This window comes from Penicillium atrosanguineum (assembly GCF_028827265.1).
Source record: "Penicillium atrosanguineum strain IBT 20685 chromosome Unknown utg000003l_segment0_segment0, whole genome shotgun sequence".
NCBI lineage: Eukaryota > Fungi > Ascomycota > Eurotiomycetes > Eurotiales > Aspergillaceae > Penicillium > Penicillium atrosanguineum.
In genome coordinates, this window is record NW_026623135.1 from 994136 (window position 1) to 1008518 (window position 14383).

Here is a 14383-nt window from a genome sequence, read left to right on the forward strand (position 1 = left end):
TGAACTCGAGATGATCGGATACGACTTTAGAGTGTGCTTTGTGCATTTCCACTATCAAGGCTGTTCAATGCGAAGTGTGCGAGCTGTTTAATTTCGACCTAGCTAATCCAGTAATATCCATTGATGAAAGTCGCACAGAGAACTTAGTTGAGAAAGACTACAGAAAAGAAACCATGTGAATGGAAGAGGTGGGTTCGATTATGATTGTAGAACCGTCAAGTCAGCGGCAACCACAGAGCAAAAAAACGCCGTAAATGCTCATATCTACATGTAGGTTCATCAACATCGCTTTATGAAAGCAGTCTCTCCCGATATCCCGCGAGCCGAAGCCCAACAAAAGCAAACATGAAAACAACAAGTCCCGTGGCCCCAGGACAAGTTCAAAATCGATAAAATATAAAAAGCAGCCACTGCTAAAGAGACATAAACCCGGTACACCGTCAAACAACCCAGGCAAGGAAAACGCGGAACCCCACGATGGATATCCGGAAGTCATTAAAGCAGAAGAACAAAGCTCAAAAAAAATCCAAGAATGCCACCTTTTCGAAACCCGCACAATGCTCTTACTCCTGGGCTGCCGGTTGCACAATGGGCCCAGGGTAATTAAAAGAGGATGCTTTTTCTCCCGGGAACCATGCCCGATCTTTGAGCCGGGTTGTTTCCGCTGGAATTCCAGAACCATGGCACGAAACGCGGTGAATGGTAGAAATGCAATGTCCGGTCGTGGGAACTGTTTCCCGACTGTCGAATCTTCTGATCTAGGTTTTCCTGGTTCCTGGACTTGGGAGTATTCTCGGGGATGTAGAGTCATGGAAGCATAGTCGACATGTTGAGGGGAGCGGAGAAGAGTCCAGGAGTATGGAATTCGTCGACATCATTATTTTCCCAGGTTGTATCATAAGTCCAAGGGAAAACCAGCGAATTCATCCAGTGGAACCACGGAGAGAAAGAAAAGCAAGCATGCACAAATCAAAAGGCTTGGTGCCATTCTGGTTTTTTTTTTTTGGTGTTTTGTGTGTTTTTTTTTTGTTTCTCATTGTTTACCGCCGACGGTGAGGGTCACGCTCTCGGGTGGGTTGCGGCCTACTGCGCTCGTATTCCGGAGTATATCTCGGCTCCATTCCTATCCGGGGATCCGGGGCAGTAGTGGTAGGGTATGCCATCCCGGAGGTCACGGGGGAATAGTCCGACTGGTCATCATAGCCTGGTCCCGGGTATCTGGGGGCATTTCGGCCACCGCCCTCGTAACCGTAGCCACCAGCGGCGGAGTAGGTGTAGGATGCAGGATGCATGTCAGCAGCCGTCACAACGGGCTGAGAGGATCCAGAGTAGGAGACCTGAGGCGGAGGGTAAGGAGCCTGTCCTGCTCCGTAGGGCGAGTGAGTGGAAGTGTAGGAAGGAGGGTTGTTGTAGGAAGCATTCTGGGATCCGCTGTACGGACTTGGGGAATATTGATCCATGTATGGCTGTTGTGCCGGAGCGGCACTGAATGTGGGCGGGGATGGCCCCGGTTGCTGGCGAACCTCATGAATGGCAGATGTGGCATAGTTCGCTGAGTGGTTGTTAGGGGCATGAGATGGGTTAACATCTTGATTGTAACTACCTCTCGGATAGCCTAGGTCAGCCCGTCGCGAGACATCAGCCTCCCAGCGGGCGGAGTCAGCCTTGATATCAGCAATCATCTCCTATCCGGTAAAAAGGTCCTTGGTCAGATGGTTGTTCCCGGTATTTGTGATTGTTGTCGTGATTTAACTTACAGATGTGAGATTCCGATAAGCACGGATGAAAAACCCTTGGCGACCCTGTGGATGGTCAGTCAAACTGTTCGATTGTGAGTCAAAGGGGGAGAGGAGACGGACACCATGGTTGCCAGGTCTCACGAGCGCGTCGTTCCCCAGATAGCGGCAGATATCTGCTTGGATAACTTCGCGGCTGATTCCATCGCCGGGGATAAAGTATTCATTCTGACGGCCTGTCATAATGTGTCCTGGGGTAATAGTCCTGAAATCAAGTGGTTCCTCAGGGTCGGGCCCAAACAGAAAAAAATGAAAATCCGGGGCTGAACTGAAGATCCTGGGAGAGTAGAGAGGGTGATGTGTCCGTTATATTGGAAGAAAGTACAGAGTTTCTATGAGGCGACCGGTAGGCAAGATCCAAGGTTGACTCGTCACCACTTTAAATGACGAAGTATGTGTAGTTCGGGTCCAAAGGGTATTGAGAATCGAAAACAACAGTCCACGGGAATACGGCCAGATATGAGTCCTTTGGTCGGGTAGCAAACAGTCCAGTAAAGTCCAGTGGGAGAAAGTCCGGGAATAATCCTAGGGGTAGAGGTCCAGGGTGGTTGTCCGGCAATGTATCCTGGGAATATCGAGTAAGAAATCACACCGTAGCCGAGTGACTAGAGATGGTTGAGATTGAGAAAGGCGAGAGGATGAAGAGGAGAGGGTTGAGAAGCGATCAGGAGAAGAAAACACGGTCCAAGGTGGGCCTGAGGGTCCTCTAGGTGGCCTTTGTTTCTTCTTTTCCTTTCCACTGGGAGACGGAGGTCTAGGGGAGAAGAGCAGGGGGCGTAGGGAAAAGGTTTGAAAGTTTGAAGGAGGGAGAGGGAAAGGAACAGGAAGAGGGGGGGCGAACTCTGGCGGTTGGGCCGTCGTCTTGGGCTGGTGCCACGACTCCCCACTGTGTGAACAAGCATGCATGGTCGGATACGGTTAGCACCTGCAGTGTACCACTCTGCTTTGTACCCCGTCATGACTATCTAGCTGGCCAGCATCACGGTCGTTCTGTTGCTGTACTCTTGCGAGACTACTGTATTCTCCCGTCGGATATTCTATGGTACATCTTGGGCAGCATAGACTACTGGATAGTCTGTGCCCTGTACAGTCGTCAGCTCCCAGTGGATCTTGGGTCGGAAAGCAGTTACAGTACATGGGAATCGTATGGCCAGGGCCGGGTACAAGGACTTCTGCCCTGTGTTCCTTGAGGCGACAAGGTCGGACAAATCAGGCCTAGAGGAGTCGATCATCAGGGCTACGACGCCAGCCAGGGCCGGTCGTGTGGATCAGGGAATCAAAAGACGTTGCCACCAAAGGTCAGAAGTGGCCTAAGCTGGTGCACCCTGGCCAGGTTAGGGCGTTGGGCAGAAATGCGTGGCTTTGGGCAGGAAGTCGTTCCGAGGCCGCCACTCAGCATGTCAGACTCCGATCGGGGATCACTTTTGTTTGCTGAAGAAATCTCATTTTCTAATCAGACTCGATTTAACTTTGAGCTAGACGAGCTCGGGGCATACAATGTCATCCTATCACTCAGGTTCCCTAGAGGCTGGGGGAGTCGCTAAGAGTACAGGAAAAGATGAGGCACAATGAGACAAACGTAAACAAACATGTTCGTTTCAACCTGAGGCTCTACCACGTGCCTTGCACTAACCCTTTTCGGGATTTACATCCAAGGGTCAGATCCCCAGATCCCTTCAGACTCGACGCGTCAGGTTCTGATTGATCTCCATGTCGCCATGACGCAGAAATGTCCTTTGACCTTCCCGCGTCTCCTGATGCGGTGAGGCGATCTCACTACACCCACCGCCATCTCCAGCTTCTACGACATGGCTCGACAGCCACCCCACTCCGCGCCATCGCGCATGTCGATCTCGATGCCTTCTATGCGCAATGCGAGATGGTACGGCTGGGGACACCCCGTGACACACCCCTGGCTGTGCGCCAGTGGGACTCACTAATCGCCGTCAATTATGCAGCGCGGCCATTCGGAATTACTCGTATGCTCTCAGCCACTGAGGCTCGAGAGAAATGCCCCGATATCGTCCTGCAGCATGTCGCGACATTTAGAGAAGGAGAGGGAGGAAAATGGGCATACCGCGATGATTCGTTCAGGAACATCAAGACCGATAAGGTGTCGCTAGATCCATATCGGGCGGAATCGCGGAAGATCCTCAAGACTATGAAGGATGAGCTGGAGCGATGGTGTACGGATGGCTCGGAACCGGAGCTGTATGCTCTCACCCAAGGACTTACAGCATCTCTGGAGAAGGCGAGTATTGATGAAGTATTCATTGATTTATCTCCGTTGATATACTGCGTCTTGCTGCGGAGGTACCCTGAACTACGGCCCAGCCCGCAGGAGGAGAACAAGGATGCCGCTCTCCCTTTCCCTCCAACCACGGCGCTGATGTGGGGGCCTGAAAGCTGCTTGATTGAGTTGGGTGAGCATGGGAACGAAGAAGATGACCCGGACTGGGATGATGTGGTCATGCTAGTGGGCGCAGAGATCGTACATGCAGTGAGAAATGCCGTATGGGAGAAGCTTCACTATACATGCTCTGCAGGGCTTTCTCGCAATAAAATGCTCGCGAAGCTTGGCAGTGCATGCAATAAACCCAACCTGCAGACTGTGGTGCGGAATCGGGCAGTGCAGCATTTCCTCGGTGGATACAAGTTCACCCAGATCCGGATGCTGGGTGGAAAATTGGGAGACCAAGTTACTGCTTTCTTCGGCACGGAGAAAGTGAGCGATCTTCTTAATGTTTCTCTCGAACAATTACGCGCAAAGCTAGATGATTCTACTGCTTCTTGGCTGTATGGTATCATCCGTGGCGATGATCGTACCGAAGTCAATCCTCGGACGCAGATCAAGTCCATGTTATCTGCGAAATCATTCCGACCAAGCATCAATTCAATGGAACAGGCCGAGAAGTGGCTGCATATTTTTGCGGCCGATATCTACGGTCGACTTGTGGAGGACGGCATACTTGAGAATAGGCGTCGTCCTCGAGTGATCACACTGCACCATCGAACGGTTCAGTCAAGATCTCGCCAATTTCCCATCCCGGCCGCTAACGCGATTGATGAGAGCCTTCTATTTGATCTTGCTAAGAATTTACTGCGGCAGGTCGTTGGCGATGGGCAGGCATGGCCTTGCTCCAACCTCTCGTTGAGCGTGAGTAGCTTTGAAGATGGCGTGGCAAAGAACAAAGCCATCGAGGGTTTTCTGCTCCGAGGCGAGCAGGCTAAGTCTTTGAGCCATTCAATAAGGCCCCGCGATGCAGAGAGTATTCCAAGCGAACATCCATCTGATAAGAGGAGGAAAGTTGATGACAGTGGAATAAAACGGTTCTTCTTTCAGCCACCCAACGCCATAGATCCCGCCTCAAATGTTGAAGATTCCGACCTGACTAGTGAGAATTTCGCTGCATCTGACAATGAAGGCCTGCAGCCACCATCAGAGCAAGGCTCGGGCTTAGTCACTCCGGAGATCTTCGAGGGCCAAATAGACAGCGCCGAACTGATGCAGTTCATATGCCCCCGATGCTCTAAATCTATTCCTGAATATGAAAGGGAAGAGCACAATGACTGGCATTTTGCGAAAGATTTGGATATACAAGACCGGCAGGAAGCGGTGACTACGCAACAGTCGCGTCCGGCGAATCCGACTACCCCGAGAGGCTCGAACACCCGTGGAAGGGGTGGTCGAGGAGGAAAAAGCAAACCTGAAAAAGGGCAGATGCGCCTAGCCTTTCAATGAGTTGCTTTGGCCCATAATGATAAAAAAAAAATCATCTACGAATGAAAAAGGTACCCAAAAATATGATGAATTATGACATTCCTTCAAATTCACCAAATCCCTCAAATATCATCACATGCTTGAGTAAAGGAGAGACAATTTTATCGCAAATACGTTCCTCAAAGTTATGGCTTTCCCTGCAAATTGTGCTCACGCCTGATCATGAAAGGCAGCTATCCACGAAATTCGCGTAGTGCAAGTCACTCTCCTCATAAACCTCTTTCGTAAGACCCAACGCGTTGTTAATCATCGTGCCTTTGTCGTCTTGAGTTGCCCAATTTGGAGCCAGCAAGACATCCATCGGCCGACCGAGGGAGAGCTCCACGAGACTGAGCCCAAGAGATTGCAAGACAGACTTTTTTATCAGAGTTAAAGAGCGTAGATGAGCCTCTCAAGCTGCATGGGTTTGACAGAGGCCATGAAAGAAATACGCTATCAAATGGCTCGGCGACCAAATGGAAATCGGAGCTGTCCCATTGGTCCTTGAGCCAGTTTCCATGATACTGTAGAACCGCGCAGGCAATGCTGGCCGCTATGTGTAGTCGATCACGGCGGCTCATGGAGGTCAAGGCTTCACGCAAGGAATGTTTAAGTGTCTTGTGTTGAATACTTTGTACTGCATGCATGACATATCGAAAGGCCGGATTCCGGTCTTCCAAAATGAATCCTATCGGGGTTCGTGGCTGAAGAGGTGACTCGAAACCTTGGAGGGATGAGCAAAGGTCTTGTATTTGCGAAGTGGTAAACACTTGAGGCGTCATCTGAGTCGCTTTCTCGGGTATGTCCTCGAATCGAACACGGCGCTTCTTTGCCTCTGGGCCCGACTGTTCGTTGGACGAATGGGTCAACATTTGTGGGCATTCAATCTCTTGCGGTTCAAACATGACCTCTCTCCAGTCCCAAACACCTGTTATACTAATAGGCTTGGCATTGGAGAAAACGACCCGGAAGTTGGATAGTGGCTTCTGCTTGGAAGGATTGCTGGCATGCTCAACTAGGTTGACCTGGAGCTGGAGATGTACGCAATGATGTTCTCTGCAGCGACATCGCCAACAATGACCACCGGCAATAGCTTGAAACAGAGACTCTGAATGCTGTCGCTCCCTCTGATATTGTTTGAGTAGCGGTGCCCATGGTGGTCGGCGCTTTCCTCTCTCCTCTAGATGATTGGCCTGGTCGATCAAGGTTTGGAGTATAGAATTTGCCGCAAAACATTTACCAAGAAGATCATCGTAAACACTTCTATAAAGAATTTTGTGGAATTTTCAAAGGGAAATAGCTTCAGTGGAAAGGCTCTGTTGAATATAATTAGCTTCAATGAATGCCATCAAACACCCGATTCGTTGAAAGATGGCGTACTTACTCCAGTATCTGTTGTTGGCAAACCTAGCCTTGTTGAAAGCCTCTCTAATAGCTCACATAGTTCATTGATATTTCCCACGAATGGCTCATAGTTCCGCCCAAACTTTGTTCGAAGCGCTTGTAGCAATTTAGGGCTTCTCCACCCAGCTCCCCGGGGATTTAGGATAAGAGCAACAACTGCTTCTTCATCCTCCACGACGTCCTCGGGAACTTGCTCCAAGACGCTTTGTAAAATTGTGTGCTGGATGTTCAGCCCCACGCAGTATGTTTCAAGTTCTCTGCGAAAGTATTTCCAGCGCTTCGTCTTCTCGATGCCTCGCGCGTAACCATCAATTTGATTGACCAGAAGAGGGATCAACGCGAGGGCAAGCCCTGCGGCCTCAATACCAGTGACTATGATCGATAACTCACAATGACCCAAAGCCAAAGAATGAATGAACCCAGTGATGCTCGCCTGGAAACTAGCCCAGGCTGTAGGTGATGTCAGCACGACTTCAGCAGCTGCCCAAGTTGCCGCAATGCAGCAGAGCCGACCAGCTTTTGTCACGCATGCACAGACCCTGTGCTACAAGAGACCGGCGACGTGCTAATGGTTCCATCCAAATATGCCCAAAAATATGAATATGAGCCACCGTCAGTCATCAGCCAGTACACGGAGGCTCAATCTTCTGGAGATCAACAGTCAAGAGGGCCAAGCCTCCCTCTGCAAGGAAGTATCCCCCGATTTTCGTCAGTTATACTTGACCTCCGCGCTCTCCAGACATCAGCTTTCGCAAATGAATGCACAATTTGAATCCATGGCAGGCCTTACGGAATATTCACTTCCTAACGAGCCCATGCCTGTATTCAATTACAAATGCCCAGAGTGTGATATGTGTGACACCTCCAACAAAGGTATCTTCGCCCGTCATGTAAATGACAAGCACTACCCGAAATGCATGTTTGTCTGCCCGGAGACCAGCTGTGATATCAGCAGACCCAAGGAACATCGGCTTGCGGATCATATTCAGGTGAGACACCAACGTGTGCCCACCGGGGAAGAGCTTGAAGCTTGCAGATCAGATAATGCTGTTCTATTTTATTGTCCCATTTGTTCAGAGAACATTGATTCGTGGAAAGCATTCGACAATTGCTACATTGGACATTGCTCCTACATGGCTTCTGCGCCGGAGTAACTTCTCATTTTGGAAAGCTCCATCGAAGATACAGTGGAGGGTGTAGATTCAAAGGGGAACAGATTTGGGGTGTGCATGGACGTGTCTTCGGGAAGCATACAGGTTAGACACGCCGAAAAGCTCGGCTTGAAACCTAACCTCTAATGAAAAGTCATTCGACTCGGGAATAAACACCCTTTTTGAAGCTTTAGCCGCACATGCATGCAAATAGCGAAAGAATACTCAGATGGCGAACGAGAACATGCGATCTTCAGGGCTGAAGCCTACAACCCCTCCCGGTCAGTTCTTTAGTCAGAATATACCATTGAGGATCCACTTCAGAAAAAAAAAGCATTCCTCACAGGCCGACTGTTGAGGCTATAAAAACCCCGCCATGTTGTCATGACTTAAAGTCGACGGTCCATGTTATGTGGGTTAATATACGGTCATTTCACAGGCAGTGGGTGTACTTCTCTCAGGTAGGAAAGGTAATTGAAGATACCCTCCTTGCTAGAATATCAAGGGGCCTTTTAAGATAAATCACAGTTGCGATATTTGATCATGTCAGACGTCGTGTGGTGCAAGACAAAGTACATTGTGTGGTTCCAAGGTTCGACCCAACCATGGCTCTGCGATCCATGGATGAGTTTATGAGCTTATAATTTCCCATCTATACCTTGTTTCCTTGTTTCTGCAGAGGATCAACAGATACAGATCCCATTGTTCTTGCCACTACACTACGTAGCCTGCATGAGTTGTCCCGTCTAGGGTGTGACATCAGCGCCGCGACCATCGGTCATCGGGCTGCGACTGCGACTGCGCTCAGCCTCTCCATGCCGCTTTTCCTTTTTACTCCCATTAGGCTCCAATCCTCCGTTGTCACTATCTCCCACTTTCCCCTTTGTGAAGTAAACTCCAACCACGTTGATTTTCGAATTGTGCCGAGATAGGCGACGATAGGCGATAATGCGCGACAGCCCCGCCGAACCCTCGAGCCGACATCTGTGACAATCATCCGTTTCGAACACCCGCAAAAGCCTGGGGAACTCAGGTGACAGTGCCGTGAACTTGACAACCTTAGCGCCCAATGACTTAAGCCCCTTACACCTGGCCCAACCCCCTCTTTACCACACCATACCATGTCCCGCCGACCACCCCACGATTACTACGAGGAGGATGATTTTGAGATCGAACGTGAACGTGATCGATATCCGCGATCTCGCCAGCGAGACCGCGAGTTCGAGGAGGAAGATGTTCAGTACCGTCGCCGCAGATCAATGCCCCCAGTCGAAGACCTGGAGCGCATGCACATTCGCGATCGCCCGCCCCGCGACTTTATGCGGGAGAGCTTTGCCCCGCCTACGGATCGCGCACCTGTGTCTATGAGGAGACCACGAGATGAAATCGATGGTGTCATACCGGAACGCGAGCGCGATGAAGTCTACATGCGTCCGTCACGCGAAAGACGCCGGCCTCGTCGTGAGATTGAAGAAGAGAAACTCATAATTAATGAGCGTGAAGGACATGGTGGCAGGCCACGACGTCGCTCTGAACGTGATATCGAAGAAGATCTAGTTGTACGACGCAGAGGGCGGCCTTCTCGTGACTATGAGAGCGAAGGTGACTTCAAGCCCCGCGAAAGGTTCGAAGAGCAAGATGAGACGTTTGTCCGACGCTCAGGACCACGACGCAAACCGCGCCCTCGCTCGCGCGAAGAGGAGCTTGAAGAGCTTCTAGTTGATGAGAGCGAAATGGACCGGCCTCGACGCAAATTATCTCGCGAAGAGCCGATATTAGAACGAGAAGAAATTGATGAAGTTATGATTGACGACCGAGAACGACCCCGCGAGAGACGGCCTCGCAGAGAATCAAATTACGACAGACACAGAGAAAGCGACGACATTATTGATGATAGAGAACAAGAACGACTACGAGAAAGAAAGCCACGAAAGGCAAGGGTTAAAGAGGAGTTGGTCATGCAGTGGAAAGATAGGCCATCGCCGGGCGAACTGGATGAAGAAGAAGTTCGCATTAGAGAGACAAGGCGGCCTAAACGTCGTAGTCCACCGGTGCCAGTCTTTGCTCCAGAACCACCGGGTGCTTTGCCTTTGCGTGGGGATAGAGTCGAAACCGAAGAAGAAATTCGCATCCGCTCGCGGGTTCGCCCAAGACCTCACCATCGAGATGTCGAAGAGGAAGAAGAGATTGTCATTCGACGCGATGAAAGAGAAAGAGATCGTCGACGACGAACTGAGGATGATGAAGAAATTCTTTTGCGACGAGAGGACAGAAGCCGAGGTCACAGGCTAAATGCCGAAGAAGATGAAGAACTTCTCATTCGGCGCGAAGAACGAGATCGAGATCGTCACCGAGTTACTAAAAACGAAGAGGAGCTCATTATTCGACGTGATGAGCGAGACCGACACGGGGAAGAGACAGAAGACGAGGTGATCCTTCGCAAGGGTAAACGACGGTCTCCGCCTCGAAAGCCTTCACCCGATGTTGCGTCCATTCATGCACCTCCGATCCATCAGGATGTCATTACACACCATCGCCACATTGACCACGGTAAGTAATTCTATAATTGGCGCGAAAGTGGTATCGACTAACGGGTGCCAGGCTTTGAAGCGTCGCCACGAGCTCCCAGCCCCGATGCTTCATCTCAGACCAGTATCGACGAGGTTGATTACCATCACCGGTAAGGTCAATACTAGAATTCATCACGAGCAAATCTGACACCGAGTAAAGCAGTAAAAAGGGTGGCCACAAGTCTGAGGAAGATCTTGTTTACGAACATCGCTCTGAAAAAGAATCTGTCTCCCCAACCAGTCGTCCTTCGCTCGATTTCAACAATCCCTGGGAAGCAGACGGTGTTTCCACTTCACGACGCAGGCCCAAGTCCATAGTCGACGACACCGAATCCATCAAACAATCTCTAGCCGGAAGCATCCATAGCCGCGCAAAACGAAGCCTGGCTCGTGAGCTAGAGCTCGATGAAGAAACTGAAGAGGAAGAGATAGAGGTCCATGAAGAACGCTCCGGACCTCGCTCTAGCACACGTTCGCTAGGCAAGGGTATCCCAGACGTCGTATCCGAGTGGTCTATGGTCCATGCACCCAAGACCGAGGCCCTTGAGATGTCCAGTGCACTGAACGTCATAGAAGTAGCGCCCAAGGGTGCGATCGACGACGAAATAGACCGTAAAGTCGTCGCGCAGGTATCCAAAGAACCTCTCGACGAACGGTGGACGGAGATAACCAAGGATTTGGTTGTTCGCGAGGCGATTGAGCGACTCGGATATGAGTTTGAAGAGACGAGAACGTTTTACTATGTCTTCTCGTATCTGAAACCGGTAAGTTAAGTCAATCTTGAGTCTATCGACGGGTATCTAATCTGGTTATAGGGTGATATTGATGAGATCGTTGAACTATCCGATGAGATCCGCTCCGCAAGACGACGACGGATTCGTGAAATGCATCGTGAACGAACTGTACCGCCGCCTCGACCACCTCGCCCTAGGTCTCTGGTAGATAGGATGCCGCCTCGGGCACGCATGGCTGCAGAGCGGCGGATAAGAGAGCGAGAATGGATTATTGATGCTCGTCGCTAATCATTTAGTTGCATATTCGAGCAATCTCTTCGGGCAGTCTACTATACTTGATGAATTTATGATTCTGAATCTATTTGTTTTGAACCTTGAGCCCCGTTTACCAGAACGCCACAGGCCACGAGCGGCCTGGCATCGTGCTGTCCCGATTAGGGAATCTCCAGCCCGGTCCACTTCAGCCTCTTTAAGCTCCCTTGACAACCGAAAGCTCTTCTAGCGGTGAGAACTACAAAGCGGATGGCTTCGTTCCAGGTCGCGATCCTCGTTGGACCACAGCCGCATTTCAGGAGGTGCATACACCCTGACAAATCACCTTGGCATGAAGACGTAAGACATGTACTGTAAGAACACACAGCCGCACTCTACACGTAGAACAAAGGACACCCTCTGGGGTTAAATCTCCAGAAACGAAGTGAGAGCTAGGGAGTGTGGATTTTGGAGGATAGAAATAGCAACCGAGCGAGCCGTGTGTTCACAATGCGGATGTTTATAGCCGCGACGACGAATCAGGATAAAAAAAACCTTGTAGCCAAGAAGCAAGAGCAAGCCACCATTTAAAGAATTCCATCAGTCTATGCCAGGTCCACGAAACCTGGTCGCATCGCATCCACACCGGACTCCGGCGAGGCCTCAAAGGTACCACGGGAAAGGTAACTGACGGGCGATCCTGGGGCAGCATACAGTAGATCCTTCTAGACTTCCATGGTGGGTGCGACGCGCAGGATTTTCATTACCTGCTCCCCCTGCCGCCACCAGAGGGTACAGTGGGCATGGTGTGTCTCAGGAAGATTGTCTTTGGGCCACATTATGGACTTACGGGTGGATAGGGGTGGAGCAGTCAGGTACCGAGATTTGAAGGGTTAGGTGAGACGATTAGGAAGCCATCATTGGCAACTGGGTGACCCAAGCTGGATCTCGGAAAGTTTCGATGGCCGTGGAGTCTTTGGAGATGTACAGTACAGTAGATGGGAGATGGAGATGGAGATGGATCGGAGTGGGAGGCCCGCTTTCTGTGTCTTCGGGGATTCAAACTCTGGAAAAAAGCGCATGTTTCAGACACCAAGGAATCGATCGATCAGGACTCGTCCGATGTCATCGAGGTGCCCATTTGCGACCGTACTGGGCCAATTTTACATGCGTCAAGCCAGGATTATCCACTCGCAGGATTTTGTCTGGCCGATCACCTTACCCACTACTGTACACTAGGTAATTGGAACCGAAATCTGATCAGGGGGAGGCGAAAAAGGATGTGTTTTGTGCTTTGTGCTTTGTGCTTTGTGCTTTGTGCTTTGTGCTTGATACTGTAAGCTCAGGGATGGACAGCCGAAAGACAGAAAGACAAAAATACACAAAAAAACAAAAACAGGGAAAACAGGGAATTCAGGGAATGAGAACCGGGGACGGTATCGGGACAGGGGGCATCCTATGAGATGCAAGAGCCGTCACACTCGGGTATCTCTTCCTTCCGTAACTGTACGAGCAGATCGTCTCCGCGTCCATTGCGAATGGCCAATTGATAGCGCAGGTACAGCTGGCCGAATTGTAATCCCCTCTCGATGACTCCATGGTGCAGGAACTGGGGCCGATCGGAGGGTACTCCAGTTCATTTTCACCGCGGTACTCAGTGACTCTGGTCCCGGACAGAGGCCGAGTCTATGGCGGGAGAGGTGCCTAGGAACTCCCAACCAAGTCCCTAGGATGGTCTGAAGAAAGTCCCGTCAGCCCGGAGTGGAAGTGTTGGTTATCCAGGAAAAAGGTTCATGTGGCGCCCGAACGTCGTGTGGCTTGTTTTGGCCGCAGCTCTAAGACAGGCCGCTTATCCACACATTACGTATACTTGCCTATGGTGCCCTAAGGTCTCCCTGAGAGTAAGCTACACCCTGAGAAGGCTAGAACCAGTTCTTAATCCTTCCGGCGTGACCTGGCCATAACTCATCCCAAGTGGCATAGAGTATGAAGGGTACTGTAGGCATGGGAATGTTGAGAAGGGGGAAGCTTTTCTCAGCCACGACCAATGTTACGCAGTGCAGTGGGGCTGCACCAATTTGGTATTCGGTTTACTGTGCGCCGCGTCAGGTCAAGTGTAAACATGCAGCTCTTGACCTTGGGATAGTCTCGATTTCCCGATTTCCCGATTTCCTTTTTCCATATTTCAGCTCCCTATAGTCAGGGCAATAGGAGGCTACGTTTCCTATAGATCATTTAATCCAGCACTGGTCCAAGTAGGCCAACTCAGTAAGGACGTGCGCCGTCCAAGTATCCACCGAGCTAGCGGCAATGCCGGGATACTCAACTTCTCCGATAGAAACGTCCAACCCGTGACTCCGTTGCTCCCGCCCTTTCTCCTCTTCTCTTCCTCACCCCTCCTCCAATACTAGACGATGCGCTTGGCCTGTTAAGACTTGCGAGGCTTTGAACGTCTGGTGGGGCATTAGGCAAACGCTAATCCGCCCTCTCCTGCCTGCTTACCATTCCCAAAACCCGACCCGGATTCTTCTCGGATTCTTTGCGATACTGGTCGATCCCAAGCCACTTCAACTGCGTCCCTACCTCGAGTCCGTGGACGTGGACGTGGACGTGAGCGTGAACGTGAACGTGAACGTACTCGGTGGAAATCGGGGGGCTCACGGATAAACACACTCGAACCCTGTCATCTTCCAAGACACTCGTTAAATTCAACTCG

General features: G+C 50.8%; 4 protein-coding genes across 4 annotated transcripts; 2 read left to right on the forward strand and 2 right to left on the reverse strand.

Moving 5' to 3' along the window:
• Window positions 1–1040: 1040 nt before the first annotated feature.
• On the reverse strand, window positions 1041–1979 carry N7443_003787 (putative transcription factor RfeG; the record flags this gene model as incomplete). The annotated part of the gene is made up of 2 exons (XM_056883843.1): window positions 1041–1685; window positions 1758–1979. 2 exons carry the CDS (start codon window positions 1977–1979, stop codon window positions 1041–1043), a joined length of 867 nt encoding a protein of 288 aa, XP_056742121.1.
• A 1546-nt stretch (window positions 1980–3525) lies between these two features.
• N7443_003788 (DNA-directed DNA polymerase eta) lies at window positions 3526–5538 on the forward strand (the record flags this gene model as incomplete). Its single annotated transcript, XM_056883844.1, has 1 exon — window positions 3526–5538. One exon carries the CDS (start codon window positions 3526–3528, stop codon window positions 5536–5538), a length of 2013 nt encoding a protein of 670 aa, XP_056742122.1.
• Window positions 5539–5737: 199 nt separating this feature from the next.
• On the reverse strand, window positions 5738–7538 carry N7443_003789 (uncharacterized protein; the record flags this gene model as incomplete). The annotated part of the gene is made up of 4 exons (XM_056883845.1): window positions 5738–5932; window positions 6009–6587; window positions 6941–7410; window positions 7499–7538. 4 exons carry the CDS (start codon window positions 7536–7538, stop codon window positions 5738–5740), a joined length of 1284 nt encoding a protein of 427 aa, XP_056742123.1.
• A 1694-nt stretch (window positions 7539–9232) lies between these two features.
• N7443_003790 (uncharacterized protein) lies at window positions 9233–11703 on the forward strand (the record flags this gene model as incomplete). The annotated part of the gene is made up of 4 exons (XM_056883846.1): window positions 9233–10661; window positions 10713–10791; window positions 10842–11445; window positions 11497–11703. The coding sequence occupies 4 exons, from the start codon at window positions 9233–9235 to the stop codon at window positions 11701–11703; spliced, it is 2319 nt and encodes a 772-aa protein (XP_056742124.1).
• Between the last annotated feature and the right edge of the window lie 2680 nt (window positions 11704–14383).